The sequence below is a fragment of the Gallinula chloropus genome (genome assembly GCF_964237585.1).
Source record: "Gallinula chloropus genome assembly, chromosome: 9".
Lineage (NCBI taxonomy): Eukaryota > Metazoa > Chordata > Aves > Gruiformes > Rallidae > Gallinula > Gallinula chloropus.
In genome coordinates, this window is record NC_140094.1 from 12,835,962 (window position 1) to 12,858,222 (window position 22,261).

The 22,261-nt window shown below is 43.1% G+C and overlaps 1 protein-coding gene across 1 annotated transcript in view; it reads right to left on the reverse strand.

Annotated features, from left to right (window-relative positions):
- The window catches only part of AKAP13 (A-kinase anchoring protein 13), a gene marked incomplete at its 5' end in the record, with an annotated part of 150,529 nt that overhangs the window by 42,040 nt on the left and 86,228 nt on the right, over positions 1-22,261 (reverse strand). Inside the window, 4 exons of the mRNA XM_084267772.1 lie at positions 3,360-3,413; positions 6,085-6,431; positions 12,877-13,013; positions 16,657-16,738. Coding sequence (XP_084123898.1) covers positions 3,360-3,413; positions 6,085-6,431; positions 12,877-13,013; positions 16,657-16,738 — 620 coding nt within the window. The remainder of the gene's footprint in view (positions 1-3,359; positions 3,414-6,084; positions 6,432-12,876; positions 13,014-16,656; positions 16,739-22,261) is intronic.

Below are 22,261 nucleotides of genomic sequence, written 5' to 3' on the forward strand. Positions count from 1 at the left end.
GCCGAAAAAGAATCACTTATAGGTATTTAATTAAGTCTTCTCTGTATGTATTGTGTTTGTGTGGCAAGATTTTGGTAGCAGGGAGGCTACAGGGTTGGCTTCTGCGAGAAGCTGCTAGAAGCTTCCCCCATGTCTGACTGAACAAATGCCAGCTGGATTCTGAGATGGACTCACCCCTGGCCAAGGCAGTAACTCCTCTGGGATAATATACTTAAGAAGGGAAAAAAACACACCAAGAGCAATTGCAACCAGAGAAAGCAGAATATTTGAGAGCAACAACTCATACTGACAACCAGGTCAGCAAAGAAGGAGGGGGAGGACGTGCTCCCAGGTGCCAGAGCAGAGACTCCCTTGCAGCCCATGGAGAAGACCACAGTGAAGCAGGCTGTCCCCCTGCAGCCCATGGAGTTTGATGGTGGAGCAGAGATCCACCTGCAGCCTGTGCAGAACCCCACACCTGAGCAGGTGGATGCACAAGGAAGGATGTGACTCTGTGGGGATTCTGTGCTGGATCAAGCTCCTGGCAGGAGCTGTGGCTCCATGGAAAGAGCCAGGATGGAGCAGGTTTGCTGACAGGACTCGTGACATTATGAAAGATGTAAGAAATGCACATGAACCTCAAGAAATTCAGTGACGCCAAGTGTAAGGTCCTGCACATGGGGCTGTGCTGAGTGAAGAATGGATTGAGAAAAGCCCCAAGTAGGAGGAGGGCTTGGGGATACTGGTGGATGAGAAGCTGAACACTGGCAGCCCAGAAAGCCAACTGTATCCTGCACTCCCATCAAAACCAGTGCGACCTGCAGGTTGAGAGAGGAGATTCTGACTCTCTACTCTCCTATTGTGGGATCCCACCTGGAGTACTGTGTCCAGCTCTGGGGTCCCCAGTACAAGACAGAGGTGGACCTATTGGAATTAGTCCAGAGAAGGGCGATGAACAGAGGAGCACCTCTCCTATGAAGACAGGCTGAAAGAGTTGGAGTTGTCCAGCTTGGAGAAGAGAAGGTTCCAGGGAGACCTTACTGCAGCCTTCCAGTAGTTGAAAGGTACAGGAAAGCTGGAGATGGACTGTTTACAAGGGCATGGGATGACGGGACAAGGGGGAATGGCCTTAAAATGAAGAAGGGGAGATTGAGACTAGACATTAAGAAAAAATTCTTCACTATGAGGGTGTTGGGGCACTGGCACAGGTTGTCCAGTGCAGCTGTGTATGCCCCATCCATGGAAATATTAATAAAGCCAGAGTGGATGGAGTTCTAGGCAATTTGGGCTAGTGAAGGATGTCCCTGCTCACAGCAGGGTGCTGGAACTATACGATGATAAAAGAAATAAGTCCTGGCCACAGTAAACCCATCTCCATCACACATCTGCACTCTCAAGTTTGGTTTCAGGCTCCCAGCACGTCAGTAAAACCTGCCCACTGGAAACTAGGTGGAGGCTTAGAAAGTATCCCAAGGAAGGTATTACACATGTTTCCCCTTATCTTGCTTCCCCCCAGATATCTGCTCACGGCCCCTAGACTACTGGGCTTGGTGGATGCTTGGAGCTACACTTGCATTGACTTGTTTGCAAGTCAGGAATTCTCATGTGGCCAGTTTTCAATTAAAGGAGAGAGGATTTTCCTCGTTAAGAAAATGAAATGCAACAGTTACACCAACACGTACACACTTACATTTAAAAGATGCCTCTGTCCCTGACCATTGCCATGGATAGTGACAATCCCAAATGGTAAAACTGCAGGAAGGAGAAGCACAAGAGTGGAGGGAGGGGAGAAGCCACGCACATATGTAGGAAGACGCCTGAAAGCAGTGGAAGGTCTCAGAGAAGGAAAAAGGCTTTTTGGCAAGGGCTGTGGAAAGCAGTCTCACAGAATTACAATCCTGCTGAGGAGCCACCCACAATCTGTTGGCAACACCATAAAAACCCAACAAGATCAATGCAGAGCATGCAAAACCCCTTTACAGAAGATGGCTTTGGGAGGGGGGGGAATGAGCAATTTTACATCAGCCTTGTGGGAGAGCATGAACTACTGCAATTAGTTTCAGGCTGTTGCTCTGCAATTGAGCTTAGAGAGGATGACACCGAAGTTGAGGGGGGCAGGGAAGAAACAAAGATAGAGGATGCTTATGAGAAAATTACCACACATTTCAGATACGACCAGGTATTTTAGGTTGCTTACTAGAGACATTTTCTTTATTCTACGTGCAAGCTCGGTGTTTCAGGGTATTATTACTCTAAAAATACTAACACAGCTTCTACAGAAGAGCCTTAACAGGCAACAAGTAGAGAGATATTTATTTGCATGAGCTGAGAAGACGAGCGCTGCACTTCCTCTGGAGCACAGTGATGCAAATAAAGTGGCTTCATAGATGTAGAAAAAGCTGCTGCTTTGTTGTGCCTTGTTTTCTTTTTAAATTCTTATTTTAAGAGCCCTCTTCTGAACTCTGCAGCAGTGCTCACATGGCTTCATTTATGCTGATGCATGGTGGAGCACAGTGACTTTTTCAGCACTAACATCACAGTAACATTTTCCATGCATGGAAATACAGTAGTGTGTTTACACACACACACACACAACCCCATCCATTTCAAGGGAAGTGAAATCCCAAGTTAACCTGCCACAAGAGGAGAGGTAGAAAGCTGTGGGAGATAAGAAGAGGTTGAACCACTGAAAAGGTGAGGTTGAACTTAAAAATGTGAAAGTGTGGACAGTCCATGTCTGCTGTATCAAAAAATGAAGTGTCTTATTTTATATGTTAGTAGCACAAGGGTTACGTGAGTGAAAATGTGTGTCTGCATGATGGAACAGGAACTGAAAGTCTGCTGTACAGAAGAAAAAAAAAACACATGGAAGAAAAAAAATACTTATTTTCTACATTTTAGGATGCTGGTTTTAAAAAACGGCAAAAGAGCAAAATTGAAGCTATTTAATTCAACCAGCTGCAGGTCTGCAGAGTATTCTCCAACTCTTGAGATACCTCATGCACCCCCTGCCCAGGTGCTCCCCTTGCAAGTCTTGGCAGGAGTCTCTGATGTGCTCTAAAACCAAGTTATGCACATGCTTGCAGGTGAACAATTATTTTAATGCAACTTCAAATCTTACACATGGCAAAGGCCAACAAAATGATATCTGAGATTTCTCTACGTTATTAACATATCATCCTGAAGAAAAAATGGCTTGAGTGTGTGCTCTGCAGGTCAGAAAAACAGCCCTGGGTCAGACTGGAGAGAGAAAGCAGCCAAGCGGGATGCACAGCTCCAACGCCAATGCTTTGAGAGGTACTACAGGTTTACTAACAACAGTATGGAGTTAGCAGGCATTCAGTTGCAAAATGGTTAGTCACGTTTAGATGGCTTTGTACCTTCTCCTATGAATGGGAGGCTTCTTTATACCATCCCCCAGAACTCGCATTGAACTGAAAATGAATCATGGAGAGTGGTCAGCAGCTTGAATGGAAAAAAATGAACAAATGGCAGCTGAAGGAGCACTATCCCCACCACACCAACAACACAGGGAATGGAGTACAGGGAAAACACAAAATTAAATAGTGAAGGAAGTAATGAGTCTCTCTTTTCCTACCCTCTCTCTCTCTTACAAATAAATCTGGTTTTCAGTTGGGGTTTTGTTATTGTACAGAAAGATTTTACAGGTATTGACCACATTGCAACTCAGCTGCTGCCAAAGCCAGGTCAGTTTAAAGTTTAGATAAGGACAAGCTATTTGACAGAAGCTGTTAGCAACCGTGATTAACACCAGCTCCAGTTTTGCAGTGCTTAATCCATCAGTGAAAAATGCTGGCTTTTCTTTCCTCAGACCCAACCCCTGAAAACACTGCATCATTGTTGAAAGACAGGCATTTCAAATCCGCTGTGAATGTCAGGAATTAACTGAAGGATGAACATCCTTTTGTGGCAGCTTTGTTAGTTTTCTTTGTATTTTTAATAGCAAAATGTAGACATGAGGATTATCCAATGAAGTGCATTTGAGGCGAGAGGGGAAGGGAGGGGAACTGAGCGTGTTTGCACATTTTAAGACATTTTTTCTGATCTTTTCTGTGAACAAACTTTAATGCTCATCCCTCCTACAAACAGAAAACATACAATGCTGGAAAAGACCAAATCCTGCAAAAGGACTGATTTTTTTTCCTGTAGGCTCCTTGGGTCCTGCATCAGCAGTTGTATTTAAGCTTGACTTTGCTACCTCTGCCATCGGTGGGAAGGCTATTTTTGGTATGGATGGGGGCTGGACCAGGCTGTAAGCACTTTGCTGGGACAGAAGGCACCTCCTACCGCTCAGCTGACCATGCAGCAGGCCACCCCATGCCACCCCATTCCTCTTCTGAGCTGTGCAGCCTGGATCTATTCCCTGGGTTAGTTTTTGCTCACCTATGGAGCAAAGAGGTGACACAGGTGTCCAGAGAAGGAAAACGGACAAGGGGTGGTGGGAGCAGCGCAGCCCCTGCCCATCAGCAGGACAAACCTTCGCTCAGGCTTGTGCTCCACGTGACATGACTTGAAAAGTTTGCAAAAGTCAGGTTTCACCAAGGGCTTTTCAACTTTAAATGGAAAATTATTTACTGCACAAGAAATAAATGAATAAGCAAAAACCCCAAATTTAACTGATCTGTACAAAAGTAACTTGTTTGGGCTTCACTTCCTCTGTATTTGTTATTGCTCACTAAGCAACCAGAATCTCAACATCACAACAGCCACGTATGAAAAATCCAAAGGAGGATGAAAAAACCCTCCAGCAAATAACAGCCTAAATAATCCAAATTCCTTTTTAAAAGAAATATAAAAAACAAATGGGAACCAAATCAGCAGCAGAGACCCACCCAGCTTTTCTTTTTTAATTAACCTATGTGACAGCTATCCTTATGTAGCAGCAGCTGTATCTAAGAACATGTGAGAATAATCACTGTTCCTTTAACTCCAATTTTCTCACATTTACAATGAACGTGTTTTCCCCATATCAGAAACAGCCTCCAAAGCCTGCTGCAGGAGAATTTAACCCCATCCTTTAAGTGTTAGCAGTAATTGCCAGCTATGCAGCTAACTACCCTAAAAAAGCCTTATAAAAGAGGTCCTACACTTAAAAATAAATCTGAATTAAGGAGCTTATAGACATTATGTCACAGACCTGCATGCATACCTTACATGCTGACTCTTTTGTAGCTTTAAAAAGGCAGGTATTAATTTATTTAAATATCACCTGGGGATCAGGAGTAATGAAAAAACAAAATTGGTGGTTGTTACTAATATAATCATCTTTCCCCCTGTGTTACTTACAGGGTCTTGAATGTTTTGCAAAGTTGGCTTTAAAAATCTGAAGGGGCTATGATATTCCTTTGGTGCTGCCCACATCTCCTGAACTGTAAAGAATGCAAACACTTCTGATGAGAGGCTGCTGCCTCTCACTGGGTTATCTTCATAAGCCACTAACAACTCACCAGGAACCTGTTTTATTTTTGTGGTATCACCAAATACAACGGCTCTGTTTATTACCTTCAAAGCAGACCAATGGCCATGAAGATTGCAGCAGGAAGCCCAGAGAGCGGTGCTGGGCTGCACGCCTGGGCTTGCAGCCTCTGTAAGCTACTGGTCTACACCAGAGGGACAGGAGGATACAGCACCCTGAGCCAGTCGTTTTGACTGGCTAACCCTGCTCTGAAAGCGCTAAAAGGGATTAAAAACACTGGCCAAACCTCCGCTGGTTTCAAAACACGCAGGGTTTGACTATCTCTTCATACATTCAGAGCAATAATGGTCATCTCTCTTGCGGTCAATGAGACACATTTCTTTAACAAAGCCCTTTGTAAAGAAAGGTGTGGAGATAGTTCAAATGAGAAACCTGTTCTGAGACATTTCCATTCCCTTTGGAAAGCTCAAGAGTACTGTAGATATTAAATACTTTAATCCTGATAGTCAATTTTAAAAACCCCAAACAAATACGCATCACCCCTTTTGAGTGAAAAAGAAATAATTAGAAATGACATCCTCACTTTTCTGTTTGATCAGCCCAAGCCCAAAGCTTAGATAAATATGCATGGATGGGGGCAAACTAAATCAAAACAGCTCTTCACTCACCTCCTCTGATTTATTTCTGCTTCATTGGTGGCATTTTTCCCTGGCCCCCAACTGTGTCGGCGGAAAGGTGACAGCGGCCGCATGGAGTTTCGTAAGACAGAGGAATGAGGTGGCACATCTGTGATACTGTCCAGCTCCTCTTCCTTCTCTCCTCCCTCTGCAGCCACCATGTTGGTGCAGCTGCCATCCAGGCTGTGCCTGTCCTTGGGCTGGATGAAGTTCACTGTCGGTGGGAAGGGAAGGGATGTGTCGCTGCCCAGAGATGACTTCCTCTCCAGGAAAAGGGTGTCATCTGCAGAGGAACTGGAGCTGGTGACATCACATGCAAACTGCTCCTCTTCAGGCTGCTGTAGATAAGAAGAATTAAAATTATATTAAAATAGAATCACAGACTAGTTTGGGTTGGAAGGGACCTTTAAAGACCATCTAGCCCAACCCTCATGCCATGGGCAGGGAAACTGTTCGCTCGATCAGGTTGCTCAACGCCCCATCCTGCCTGACCCAGACACTTCCCAGTGAATACACATTTAATATTTTAAGTAATTCCAGATATTGTATATTTCACATGAGCTAAAGACTTCCTAGTTGATAGCTCCAGGGAAATTATCCATCGCAGAAGAGAGACTTTTTGCTCCAGTTTCAAATAAGGTTGAAAGGTTTTGCAGGGCAATCTCTTCCACCCAGGAACTCCCTCGTTGCCATAAGCCCAGGCTCCCAACTCAGCTCACTGTCTGCCTTCCTCTCTGCAATTCCACATCTCATCCAAGACAGCAAATCCCACCCCTCTTGCCATTTCTAGCTGAACCTGTTACCAGCTGAGGTGCCATTAAAGTGCCAAAGGTTCACTTGGTGTTAATGATGGAGAATGGGGAACAGGGTCAACTCGACTCCCGAGAACAAACACAAGCCCCTCCTGTGGGACCTGGGATGGGTCTGTAGCTCTCAGCCATGAGAGCTACAGGACAATATGCAGCACTAAAGGGACAATTATTCAGTAGCAGAAAGCAGAGAGAAAAATAAAAAGCTTAAATCCCTGTCCCTTGATACTTTCCACTGAGCAAAAAGTTAATGCCAGGGTTTGCGGCACTTTGCAAATCCAACTGTAATCGAAAAATACTGTTCTACAGGATGTGCCACCCTGTATTACAGGTCTCCCATTATACCATAACTTTTTGGTTTAGTTTGCTCAAAAGCAGTAAGTGGAAGGCAAACTGGTTCTCTTTGGCCAAAGGCCACATGCTGACCATACAGCCCAAGAAGAGCCTCTATGCATTCAGTGTTCCCCCTGGCTAGCATAAAGAAAAACCCCAAAACACAACCATCTCTCTGACATGACAGTCTGAAATGGTGCTTGCCCCAAGGGACTGACGTGGGAAGTTTCAATTTATTCTCCTGCAAAGCCCTTTGCTGTATCATTTAAAATAATAAAAGGCAGAATGATCTGTCAGACCATATATAATAGACCATTCAGCAACGCCGCAGTGGTTAATTGTCTTCAAATAGCAGGCTCAGTGTGTCTCAGCAGAAGCTGAATGTTCAAGGAGCTGCAGGCTGTAGGTTCTCATTTGGCAGAAGCCAGTGGGCTACAAAATCTTGTTCCCAGAAGAGATGGGCATTAAAACCCACACGGGACAGGGTGAACGGGAGCGGTGCTGCTCTCGGCAGTGCTCACCTCCGATCCCACTGCCCTGACTTCCCCAAGGCCAGCAGCGTTAGCTCCAAGTCACTGGTGCTTTTCTGTGTGGTTTTTTGATGGGCACACATTATAAGCCAAAAGCTTCTTACTAAACTGAATCAAAAGAAACTGAAGTGTTCAAGAATTATTCTAAGTAAACATCTCACAATTTAGAGGAAATGTCTATTTCAAGTTTTTGTTATTTTTCAGTCCTAAGGTGGTTGAAAGAAATGCTGTCATACTATTTCCTCTCTTCACCACATCAAAGAAAGAAAAAGGGGGGGAGGAAGACAGCACCCACAAGTACAATGTAACTTTTAAATACAAAACATTAACACAGGCACAACACACAGACACTATAAAACTACATCCCTTCAAAAGCATGCATTTCATGGTAAGGAATGCCAAAGATTAATGGTGAATTTGGGAAACTACTATTAAACTTACACTGTAAACATAAAATAGTGGGCTTGACACATACTTAAAGAGGAAGTGTAGGTTAAAACAAAAGAGAACTGAAATGGATGCCCTGTAAAGTTTTCAATGATGCTTGTCATTAGTTAAGATAATCTGGTATTTGTGACTCATGATGAGAGCTTACTGAATTGCTTAAATACGGACAAATTACGTTGTCATTATGTGGATAATACTCCTCCAGTAGAGGAAACAGTCTGCTTCGCTTTTCTGACACACGGAAAAATACTGTTAGACATTAGGGCAGCACAGCAGGAGGAGAGAGGACGACCTGCCAGCGGTAGAGTGGAAGGATGGGTCTGTTTGGAAACATGAAATCTGGATGCAAATCTAGCAACAGTAATGCAGAACATCAAATTATACAGGGAGGAATTAGGTTAAAAAAGATAAAAATGTATTTCCCAGATGAGAATACAGCTCCAGTTTAAAATGCAGAACAAAACCCACTTCCCTAGCAGGAAACACATGGGGTTTCTATTGTGCAGTGCAGTTTAAAGAGATATTGAAATATGTGAATTACATTTCACCCATTTTGTTACCTTGAGCATCAGAACACAATAAACAACTCCCCTGAACTTGTGGCCAATGCTTATTCCTCTGAAATATTCTGTCCTCATTAAAATGACTTTTTTTTTTCTTAAAGAAAAGTGTAATAGTTCATATTAAATATCAGGACTCAAGTGCTGCTGACACGTCCACATCTATACTGTAGCTACTTGGCAAAACACCTAGCTATCTGACCAAGTGCCAGTAAACATGCATTGCTCTTTAATCCTATTTGAGTAAGAAAATATTGTTTGCATAGTAGAAATAGTTCTCTAATGTTTTCTTCTCCTACAGGAAAAATGAAACCTTAAAGAAATATTAATTTTCTTCCAGTTAGGCTTGCTGCATCACACCTCAGAGAATTAAATCCTTAATTGCAACCATAAAACTCACAGCTGAAAAAAGCCTTTACAGACATACTAATGGACGTTTTCCTCACTCTCAGAAACAGTGCTTGGTGTGAAGCTAGGGAAAAAAAGGAAGCAAGTCATGGAAAGTGAGGTTTCTGAAAAAGAATGTATCTGTTTCTTCTTGAATAGGGTAAGAGAAATCACTAGGATGGTGAGGGATGTTAAGACAATTTCTTCAACTAATTCACTCCATCTGCAGGAGGTCTTGGTAAATGGAATTAAAATGGTCTTAGGATCATTTTAGTGATGACAACACGCAAAGCGCAGAGACACAAATTTACGATGCCAACTGATATTCAATGTGAATAAATGTTAAAGGTGTCACAGCAATTAGACAAAATAAAAGGGGGGTGGGGGTGGGGCTGAGAATGTCACAAAATGAAACCCTGGCATCCTGAAGTTTATTTGGCTTACTAGTACACAGAAGGGGGCAACATCTTTAGTTGGCTTGAAATATAATCTAGATGAGTAATTTTATTTGGATTTGGGTATGACTCCAGGGTCCCCACAGTTAACCTCAGAAGTGGCCTCCTATTAATTATCATGGTTTGGAGTGGTGCAATCGCTCCCCAGTGAAAGCCTCTCTCAAATCTTTTATTCCCTGGGGTTGCTTGGGTTCGTTTTTCTTGTTTATGGGGGTTTTGGGGTTTTTACTTTTTTAGAGAAACAGTAACTTTAAAAGAGTTAAAATATTTATGTATTTGTGTGTTTCCTTGATCAAACCAAAGACAGGCAGAAATGAAACAAAATTCAAGGGGCTGAGTTGCAACCCCTTCCTTTGACAATGATCTGTGTGTTCCTGGCTTCTCAAGGCCTTTCTTGTGAATCATTTCCCAAGAGGCACATTAAAAAACTTCTGAACATTGAATTTCGGTGGCAGGTTAAAAGTTAAGATGAGCAAAGCGTATGGGCTACACCCAGGACGTTGCCAGATGATTGTGAGCGATGACTTTATGCAGCATTAATCATTCAAGGAGGAGGGTGTTGCAAAGCCTGCCCAGATGGCTGGCTGAGAGGGAGAAGGATGACGAGGTCACGGGAATAAAGCACTGACGCAAGAAAACCCAAAACAAAACAAAAACCCCAACAGAAAAACCCAAAAACATTTTGCTGAAGCCTGAGACCTCACATTGGAAACAGTTTCTGTATTTCAGGGACTGCCTCTATGTCTGAGAAAACAAGTCAAGTTGTACTGCTAAAGCTCTCTAAACCCGGCAGGTCTATTACACACCTGCCCTTCAGAGTAAAATCAGAACAGGCCAAGAACCAGAGGTAGTGAGGAGATGGCAATGACTGCATGTTCCAATCACCAGGACCTCAGGTTAAGGTACCTGCCAAGGTACCTGCCAATTTGTGACCTCAACACTCCCACGGTTCTGTTACTGAACCAGGCCTTAAAAATCTATGACTTGGAAATGAAGTCTGTGGAGGCAGCTCATAGATCCTGGACAGACAAGGGCTTGTTCTTCCTGAATTTCTTTTCAGTTAACAGCAGTGATTTATGCAACCAGAGAACCTCTTCTAATAGATATAAACAACTCTACTCCATACAAAGGGGAAACAAAAACAGGACCGGTAACAACAGTAGTCATCACAACACTGAAAGGTATGAGATCCTCTTTTTGTTCATAAACATGTTCTCTCTCTTCCCAATTTGATATGGAAATTGTATTATTTAAGAGGCTTGCAACTAACCGACTACAACCAAGGCATACATCTTACAATGCTTCTCAGAAGAAAGATTACATCCAGCACTTATATTAGTGGTTAATAAAAATATCTATAGCTTGTATTTCTAATGGCTGAGTTCAGTGGTCAAAAAAAGAGATAAAAAAATGCTGAATTAAGGAATGAGCTCATCACACTGCAATAGTATTTCAGTCCATCTAGAAAGAACTTCAGTTGTAGAAAAGGTACTCAGATAAATTCTGAGAGACAAGGAATCAAATTAGTCAGCAAAGCCAAGACAAAAAAAGCAACTGAGGTTGAGATTAGCTTTGAATAACTTCCTAAATTAAACTCAGGAACCCTTTGAACCCATTTGTAGACAGTCTGCAATCTATCGCTACATAAGAACAATGTGAAGGCTCCTAAATTAAGCACTTTCTACAAAGAAAATTATTTCCTCCCTCTGCCCACTCTCCACTGGCAATTGAAGATCTGCTTTCCCCACCATCTCATTCTTTTCCCTGCAGCACCCCGACTACCTTGCACTACCTATCCTTTTCAAGTTTTAATTTCTTTCTCCTATCTGGAGCAGAAAGCTTTCCATGTAAGAAAGGGAAAAAGCTAAAATCCTGTAAAATACAACATTTACTGTGTTCCCACAGCATTCTTCTCCTGCTCATCCCCATACAAGCATTAAATCAGGCTCAAGTGGCAGTTGGCTGTTGTAATTCATACTACTCTACACAAGAAAATTAAAGACAGTCTTCTGCTCTGCCAAAGAGCCCTATATTCTCGCAATCTTGGGTCTTACATCACTTTGAGAGTAAGATGGGAAAGGATGAGGCTGGTGAGCTCTGTGCCCTACCACATGCATTAAAGATGACTTTACTGTTCATTTATAGCACATGAGATCACTTAGCCCGGGCTGTGGTGTTTCCCATCCTGATGGAAAATATTCACCATCATCTGATTTAAGCAAATAGAATTTTGTTTCATTCAATGTGTTCCTCTGAAAACATGTGTGAAACCTACTCTGAAAGTTTTGTTTTCAGAGGAGGACCTGTGCCTGCTCAAACAGGTAAGGTGGCCCTAAGCATGTGATTTCATGGAGCAGAGACCAACGTGTTGGCTGCTCTGCAGTCCATGTCCCCTTTGATTCTGCATCAGTATATTCTCTCTGAGTCCTTTTTCATCATGTCAAGAAGAATATAAATGACCAGCAAGATGATTTTTAAAAAGCAAAACCTAGTCACCCTCTGAATAAATTCAGGCTGCTTTGATGGATAGCAGAAGACTGATGCTGAAGCGAGACATCCGCTGTTCAGAAGGCTGACTCTCTATCTCGGGTCTCACCCACTCCTCAGCCGTGAGCAACACAAAGGGCACACAGGGATGACTAAGGTTAGTAATGACTTCTGTTGTTGATTTTAAGCAAACCTGAAAACACTTTCCTTCTACTTGCACGCAAATAGGCATTAGAGATGTGTCGCCTAGGCAACAGAACTATTCATTGCAATTGGCTTTAAGTATTCAGAATGAGCGTTTCCTTCCTATCCCAGGAGTCCCACTGAATATACAGAAAAACAGTGATTCCTCTGAGAATTACAGTATATGGTTCTGGAGGTGTCAGCACAGAGGTCATAGTTTCCTGGAGAAAAGCTCTTTTGTTGCATTAAACATGGCTTTCATAGCATCTGTGTAGTCCCTAACGACTTTGCAAGAAAATCCACCTTTTCAGCTGTTCCTCTGGCGCCTAATTTACTTTTAGACAGTCAAAACTGCTTTCATCTTTTTGCCATTGGGGGCTGCAGATTTTGGAATTCCGCTCCAAGTAAATACAACCCTCATGCTGCTGCATCCGAAGAGGGGACAGGTTCCTTCCCATCGATTCCGTGCCGGGATAATCGCTTCCAGGTTTCTAACTCACCAGCAAAACCAAGATGATCTGCACATGCAGTACAGGTTCATTGAATCAAGACTTAGAGCTTTTTTAACCATATCCCAAACAGTCTTTCCTACCTTTCCAAAGACAAGGTCTTCCATCCCATCACCAGGCAAGGGGAAGAGGTCAGACTCGCTCCCGGACTCTCTTTTAAGGACACCCTGTGATGAGGCGCAGATGCTACTCAGCCCATCCTCCAAGAAATTCTCACATTCTACAGGAGCAAAGCAGAAAGAATTCCTATAGCATCCATACCTCCAACTCATACACAGTCAGTAAATTCCAGGATTTAAGAAAGCACAACTAAATAAATTGTGTTCACCTCCCAAAACTGTACATGCAAATTTTCAAAGAAGTTATTTAAGAGTTCACAACTCTTTTTTAAATGTATCATCGAAGCACATGATGCAAACAAAACATCTGCTTGACGTGCTGAAAAATATGCTATATATCAAGGACTCCACAATAAGCCTAACAGGATGTTTCCCATCAATTGCAGCAACTGCAAAATTAGATTTATACTCAATAAATGTAGAAATATAACTCAATAATATTTGCTTTCTTTCTCAACTAAAATCTACCGTCTCTAAGCCCCAATTTAGACAGGCTGAAAATTATTTCATTCCTTTTACTTCTCACTGAAAAAACACTAGCGTGACTTTTATGACAAGTTTTCCTTTTTTTAGGATTCACAAATTAAGTGTCTTTTCAAATTCCAAAGCTTTCATAACTCCTGACATTGATATATAAGCATATTGCATCTCTTTTTCCAAAATGCTTCCAGCTGTTTGTACCGGGGTGATGAGCAACACAAATATAGACTGTGGCCACTGAGAAAGCCCTTCCTTTCCAAAAACCTTAACAGACATGTCTTTGCATCAATAATGACTATATATCATTTCATTTGTCCAGCCTTCAGGCAAAAGTATTTATGACAGTTTTGGCAACAGTTTGACATTCATTTCTCCCAACTCAAAATATTTTTGAGGAAAAAAAAGAAAAAAGAAAAGAAGAAAGGTGTTACTTTGCAACCTGTTCTAACTAAACAGATCCAAAACATGTTTAGTTCCCTGGAGAGGAGCCAGGGCACTAAAAGTATCTTTTCGCTCTTAAGTTATACCTGATGAACTCTATCCTTGGCTACATCAACCTTACACATTAAGGCAACGACCAACAGGTTTGGTTAGCTAAAAATCCCCATTTTCCCTTCCCAACCACTTTTCCCCTTCCTCACCCTTAACCTGTGCCTGGCAGCACCTATCAAACACCCCCACCTGACAGGAGCAATTCCACCACTGGAGGAAATAAAGTTGATTTACTGATGGCAGCAGGGTTGTCCCCAGTTTGGGCATGGGGAAGCCAAAAATTGTTCGGAAACTCCATTACCCAGCAGAGGAGTTTCCACGCCGCAGACAATTGGAAAAGCACTTATCAGAGGTGGTGTGCCTGCTCCCTGGTCCTATTCCCCTTTCGGGAAACCTGGAAAATCTGAACTGCTTTTCCATCTCTGAGGGGGAGAAGGGAGGGGGGAGAGAGAGGGGAAAGAAAAAGAAAAAGAAGGAGAGCAAAGGAGAGGCGGAGAGGCTGTAAGGGAGCGGGCCAGGGTGCCGGCTGTCCAGCTGGCTGCCGGCAGAGCGTGTCCACAGCCCAGACTGAAAAACAAAGGGGCTCGAGCCACGTTCCAGTGGAAAATCAGTGGTGACGGTTCTGCCGTGCCAAGGGATGGCTATCTCACCCCAAAGATAAATCACAAGTGGCAGTGAAAGGCTCTGAAGAAGCCTCTGAGGGACAGAGGATGTGAAGCAGTGGGGAGAGTTGATGAGGAACAGAGTGACGGGGAAACCCCCTCCCACCCCAAAACCTCTCTTCCCTCCCTTCCCCTTTATTTTCGGTTATTTGGGAAGGCTTTTCCACCCCTCCTTTTCTCAGTTAGCTCATTGGGTTTGTTTTCTTTGCTTTATACTGCACAGACATTGCACAATGCTGAGCTCCATCTCCCAGCCCCATGACCTGGCGAGCCCTGGTGACAGCACTGTCATGACAAGGGGACCATAACTCCCATCCCACATCAACCCCTGCTTGCTGCACACACCAGATTAAGAGTGTAACCTCTGTATTTTTTTTTCCTGCCCCTCCCCATTGATGATGGTAACACACTTCTGCACGTAATAGAGAGGCAAAACAAAAACTACCTAGTAAAAAGCCCCAGGAAAAATATTTCCAAGCAGCCCTATCACATACATTTTCCAAAGCCTCAGCCTCCAAGACAGCGCTGAGTCCCCCAGTTCCATGCCAATAGCTCTGCATCTGCCCCACTTGGCTTTTCACTTCAAAACCACTGACAGAAAGTAAGAAGCTACAGTTTCTGGAGTTACCTTCTAAGATTTGAGGACTCTGTCCTTGCAAGCCACTGTGGCAGGATTATTCAGCAGGTGCAAAAAGATCTAATTCCCTTATCAAGTTGTGGATTTTAAAGTTAGCCACATTATGACAACTAGTGGGGTTTTTTTATTGCTGTTAGGTGTTGCCAGATGTTTTTGTCCTCTCTACACTGCACAGCACCACTGTGCAGCCAGAGGGATGCATATGCAGGAACGATGTTATTTCGAGAAAAGTCAGAACCTGCAGAGCCTGAGATCTTCCCACTGCTTCAGTCAGACAAGAGCATACATTAAATAACTTCAAATCCTCCCTTTTTCTGCTTGTGTTACAGACATATTAGTATAATTTATATAATTTGCCATAATTAATATTATATTTTTATAGTATGATCATGCAATAACTCTTGTCCAAAGTGTAAAAGTATAATACCAAGAGGCAAAGGATTTAGGGACACAATTAGGAAAGAAGCAGCATGGTGATACTGCAGCTTCTCCTGTAAAACATTTGAAACAGCTCCTCACAACTACTCTAAACACAGGATTCTTATTTATTTCTTTATAAAATAAAGAAAAAAAGCACTTATTTCAGTTTGATGGGAGCTAAAACTTCTACCTAGAATAAATGCTTCGGGTCAGTCACCCCCATTATCCCTTCTTAGCCTACACTCTGAGAAGATCAGGTTTAAGTTTCACATTGACACTCAGTGATTCAATCTGTTTTTCTTTCAAGTCTCTCAGATGAACTGAAGGAGACCTGGGTGAGACCCTTGCTCACAGAGCAAGGCAAGATGTGTCTGCTCTATGAACAGACATAGCAAAGTCACTGTTCAGGGTCCTAATAAATTACTCTACTTGTTTTGAATGTTTGTAATTCAATGAAAGGAAATGTTTTTTGTCTTATCTTGGACACCAATCTCTCTTTGAAACTTGCCCAGGCAAGACTTTCTGTCCCAGTGGAAGAGCCAGAAAGCACCAGCCAACATGCAGGGCTGGGAGCTTGGTGTGGCTAGTGGGCAGGGTGTGGGAATGATAGCTCTGAAGAGCCTTCCTGCTTCCTGGAACCTGGAAATCATGGGAACATTCAGTGAGATAAAAACAATAAAATTAAGCCACAGATTTGAATCTACATATGGATTCAGGAGTTTAAATTTCTTACTGTATTATCATTTCAGCTAGAAACCATGCCTATGTCCCCCATCACACCCTTCAAGTTTATTAAAAAACCTAAACCAAACCAACAAAATATTGAAGTAATTAAATGCAAACTTCTTCAAGAAGGTGACACACCACACAGCTCACTGCAAGTCAAGTGCTACGACCATGTGCTAACAATGACTCATGGAAGGTTCATTACATGTTTTCTTTAGTTCATGCATTTTTCCTGTCAAGGCAAGGATGTCACAAGCGAGGAGGAGAAAGAAAAGGTGAGGAGAACTGCAGGGCTGCTCATCCAGAGCCACCCGGCACGCTGCTCACCTGGAGACTCCCGCGTCCGCTTGCGCTCCAGCAGAGACGAATCGGGACATGGCTCCAGAGAACACCAGCTCTCACGGTTTATCTGAAACAGAAAGCAGAGCAAATCAAAGAAAGGCCACTCAGCCACGCTCACTGCCGTCCCAGTTAACCCCTCCTGCAATGACACCCTGCAGCGACCAGCAGATACATACAGTTACGAGGTAATTTTGTCCCAACAATTAAAACCTCAAAAGAAACTACCAACTTTTTGTCTTTTTTTTAAGCATCACAAAACAAACCATTAAAAAATGCCAAACTTTATTTCTCCGTGGAAGGTATGGCTCCCACTGAGGGCAGGAGTTCAGAGGGAAGATGAGCCAGGATTTAAGCTGCTAGTTGAGGACTGAAGAAGCTTGGCTTCAACCTCCATCCGCAGCAGGACTGCAGGCAAGATACTCCTCTACTTTACCCTGTTCACTATCCACAGAATAGTAGTGCCTTACCACACATATTGCCGTCAAGATAAATCACCTTAAAGTTATATGGCACTCTGATAATGTGGAAACGAGAGCTAGGGAAGTGTCCAGGTCATGGTGAAACACACATTTACATGAAATGATGATGATGTCAGAAATCCCCATCCTAACACAGAGACACATCATATGGTTTATTTCAACATCAGCCCTTATCTCACCCCGTCCTTCACTCCTTCAGTGACTTCCAGGAAGGATGACTGATCTGTTCTCAGTCTTCTCCCGTCTGTCTCTGCTTTACTATTCCTCACTTGGGTTTTACTGTCCAACATCCTCACTCTGAAGTCTGCTGGACTAGCCACAAGCTCATCCAACATTCACTTCCCGTCACTTTTGTCTATGGCTGGTAGACTCTAGAAGCCCTTTTGCTCTCTCCTTCAGCAGCTCTGCCGTTCCTCCCAGCCAAACACCTGGTTCTCCAAGGCAAGCAAATCGCACCTGGACAGCCCCACGTCCCACGTCCCAAAATTCAGAGGTTGTTTCCCCTCCTGACTTGCCTCAACACACAGGATCTCCCATATTACACTGTAGTTAAAAGAAAGCTACTGAAACGGATGCCTTTGATTTGGCATGCCAGCTTTTTCTCCTACCCTCTTCTCTTTTTTTCCTTTTCTCCCCTGCAGTAATTTCCTTTTCTATCTTTCAGGGAAATTGAGAATTTTTATTGTTTACTTTTTGTCCATGACCTGCCTTCGTATCTCTGCCATGATCCTGCTTCATGTTTGCAATCCCTGGAGGGACTCTCACAGAATCACAAGGTTGGAAAAGACCTTTGAAGATCATCAAGTCCAACCATTCCCATCCTAAGCTAAACCATATCCCCAAGTACCTCATCTACGCTTTTTTTAAACACATCCAGGGAAGTTGACTCAACCACCTCCCTGGGCAGCCTGTCCCGAGCCCTCCATGTACTCCTTTCTCCCATGTTATGAAACGCAGTTTTTGCCTTTTTCTTTCTTTCTTCTTCTTTTTTTCAAATAAAGAAAAGCCAAGCCTTTCCTGCCCTTGACCAGACCTGCTGCTTTGACTAATGACCTCTGTCCTTCTTTCCTTTCTTGCTGAGATGATGGAGCTTGTTATTTGCAGTTGCTGGCTGGTGTTCCTCGCTGATCTGGACGCTTCCCCCTGCCCTTCTCCAGAGGGGCTCCTGCCAGCACCTCTGCTCACCTCCTGCCTGCCCTGCAGCAGTCAGTGCTCTACTCCCCCCTGTCATCTACTTTCTACAGCATATTTTTCTTCCTTAGGTTTCTGTCCTCCTCCATGCTTCTGTGATGACAAAATGGGGTTGGAAAGGCCTCTGACAGGTCAGCTAGTCCCTCTCTGCTGCTCCAAGTCAGGCTCAACTCTAATCCGAGTGGTTTTAATCCAATGTGCCCTTAAAATGCTCCAGCAGCAAGGATGCCTTGACCTCCCCCAGTCAGCAGCTCTTGCTGGGGAAGACAGGGATGAAGCAGAGAAGATCTGCGAGGGAAGAAGTAAGCCAGAGTCTCTCAGGAAAGGTGAAGAAGACTTCGTGCTCCATTACAGTCAGGTCCCACCTGGCCATCCCTCCCTACCTCCACTGCAGGTTATTTTTCTTAGATATGACCTACACTTCCTATCAGCAGCTTGTGCCTCTGTTTGTACAGATGCATTTTCTATATATTCATCAAAGATCCCCCTGAGACCCCTATATGTACACACATCCATGATCCCACCCTTCCCTGAACCTCTGCTCAGAGCACCACGCACACACCTGTACACCCATCTTCTTTTTACATACACGATGCAAATATTAAAGGACAGGTGGAGAAGGAGAGGCAGAAAGGGAAAGAGAGGCAATCTGAAACCTCAGCCAGGCTTTTGTAAGGAAATACTCAAAACTGATTTCTTTTGTTTTTCAAAGTGACACAAAGACACAGAGTTTTAACAGTTGCATGGACAGTGTGTTCCTACCTTAGCCACTAAACATCACTACAGAATTTATACATACTTTTTTAGTCCTAAAAGAGCTGTAAAGTCCGTAAATATCACACTATGACTGTAAAGTCAATAAATATGTTAATATTTCCTTTCCAGACAAAGCAGAATCTATTTTGCAGCACACTATCTTGCATTTTATTAAAGGCAAATCTAGAGGTTGAGCCTGAGCGCAGAGAGGAGGACCAATGCAAATGTGGTTGTCTAGACAAAAGAAGAAATGACCCATTTCAGATATAAAATCAAATTCTGCCTCCTTCTGACTAGCTTGCACCTAACTCCTTCCTCATCGTATGCAGCTGGATCCTCCTTACTCTTACACCAATGGATCTCCATCAAGTTTAAGGAACTATTCCTGATTTACACTGACATCCACTACTGGAAATTGATAATTAAACATACCGTTCAATAATTAGCAGTAAGAAGGCAAAATAGGAGGAGGTTGAAGCCTATCAGTTGATTGGTAATAGAATAAACTATATTAGGCTGAATTAACATTCTATTTTTTCCTTTAATAGAACCAATTGAGTCATTCACTGAAAATGCATTATAGACATTGGCATTTGTTCAAAAAAGATTTGAGTATTTTTCCCATTACCCAGCCAGCTCTCTCCTCTACCCTGTGACTTTGCCAAGTATTGAAAACGTCTGGTTTTCTCCCATTAAAAAAAAGTAATGAAAGTGTAACACGGAGGGTTTAAGGTGCTGTTTCAGATACACCTGACTGTGTACAAAATAAAACATTAGGAACTGAGTATTTATCGCAGTAGCTCAAATTCAGGAATAATCACCATCACCAAAATACAAACAAAGGAAATCTCTACTATATACAAATATTCTCTATGCCAAAACGAGCCCAGACAGGATTTGAGAGAGGTTTACTGCGTGCTCTCAGGAAACTGGGTGGTCCACAGATATTCACAACACAAACCCCACTATCCACAGCCAGAGACTGAGTAGAGAGATCCCTCCTCAACAGCTGAATTCTGCTCGTGTTCAACTCAGGACTAGCAACTGCAGGCTGAATTTGGGGCTGTAGAGAAAATGCTGTTATTAAAGCACCTCAATACCAGGGGTTGGGGAATGCACCAGCATAAAGAAATTCAAAATGAGTTTGTCTTGGGATTTTGCAGACATGAGCACATCACATGGAACAAAATATTCCTCCCTTCTTCCCTTAGTTTTGCTAAGAGAGGCCCAACAACAGGACTGGTGGCCACAGAAGATGCTAAAACCCCCAGGAACTTTCTGCCTTGCCCACACTGACTATAGCCCATCCACCCCATGTATCCCAAGTCTTTGCAGCGGGAGCAGAGGACGCAGCAGCATTCAGCTGGCAGAAGGGAATAAGAAACAGACTCTGGGAACGGAGTTTCAATATGCAGCTTTTGAAAAAAGGCCAGGAGAGAACCAGCTATTTTTCCATGCAGAAGCCTGAATGTGTTTATCTGCAGCTCAGACACAGAATGAATCATGGAAGCACATCCCCAGGCATCAAAAAAAGTGAATCCTGAAGGATTTTCTGATGTCTGTGAAACACTAGCAGACTAAATGTCCACAGAGGGCTTTAGGACACCAGCCGGAGTTGCAAGCAGCAGACAATTTGGTTGCTCTCTTTGGGCACACATGGATGAATTTCCTGACTCAGAGACATTTTCCTGCAAACACTGAATTTAGAACTTGAAGACACTTAATGCAGAAACCTCTTTGCATAAGAAAGGGATGATGCTGGACAACCTGCAAGACAAATAGGGCTGCGCGGTCCTTCCTCTCACATGGGAAGGATGAGTGACCCTGGTCCCTGTTCCCAGGCTCTTCCTCCTTCTTCTACTGCCTTGGCCCAGGATCTCTGTAACCCCCACATTGCTCACAGTGCTGTGCTGTGCCTGCCCACCAAACCAGAATTCAATCCTCCTTCTGAGAAGTAATTAAAAAACCCACCTATTTCTGGCAGAGTGGCACTGCAAGCAGCTTGCTAAAAACACTCACCTCGCAGCCAGTTGCTAACTGGCTCCTGTGCACCTCTCCTACCTTTCCACCAAGGAAATAAATGTCCTTTTTTTCTCTCTCTCTCTGGTTTTCCTTTAATTCTCCCCACCTTCTGTTTCACAATAAAGAAAACATACTGACCTCTTGGGAAATATTCTGCTGTTTCAGAAGTTTCCACTTGTCAATCTCACTAGTAGCAACAGAACTCTCAAGAGCAGAAGGAACCACATGATTTTAACTTTAATTTCCTAACAGATCTCTAGAAATTCACCTTCCCTCTGTATTAACTTTGTCCTAAATGTACAATTTTCCATTTCTCTCCCTTCCCCGCCACCCCCAGCTTCCAGACTGAGTTCTACCTTGCAGCTAAAACCAGATACCACTGTGCATAGGAAAATATTTAGTACAGTAATTCTAGCTTGCTTGGTGCATCATTAAGTACCTGTACACCATACTGAGCAACAACTGACACTAGGAAAGATCTGAAACATCCACTGAAGTGCAAAAATAGCAGAAAAGAAACTTTATACATTAAATGCAAATAGAATTAATCTGTTTAATAATCAGCAACAATCCAGTTATTTCTGTTTAAAACCTCAATGCAAATCTTAACTCTTTTCTAGGAACTGCTTGCTCCTAAAAAACTTCCCATAGGATAGTTCTCATTGAAGGACTTTTTACACAACTGGTATTCAACAGTGATTCTGAGCAACTTTTAACTTTACAATTCCATTTAGGATGGAGTAATCCAGCTGCCTCCTTTAATTCCTGAACTAGAAACTGAAGCACCAGTTGATTCATCCCCTTCACAAAAACCACCTTTCAGGAGCTTTCAAAGGAAGCATGTGGGATGAGACACGTGGGGAAGGAATTTCCACCATCTTCCTTCAACAGGCATTGATGCAAATAAGCTCCAGACACACAAACCTCAAGTGGAGAGCAAAAGTCACTGCTTCAACAATCATCTTGCCAGACAATGCTAAGAGCAGACATATTAATTTGCTTACAAACTCCAGATTTAATAAGTAAATTAATTATTATTTTTATAACCTCCCTGTGTATTTTCTTGGCTTGAGCTCTGAGGGAAGGTTTGACAATGCAGATGGGGAATATGAGGGCCATTCTCCAGTGTACACCAAAAGGGA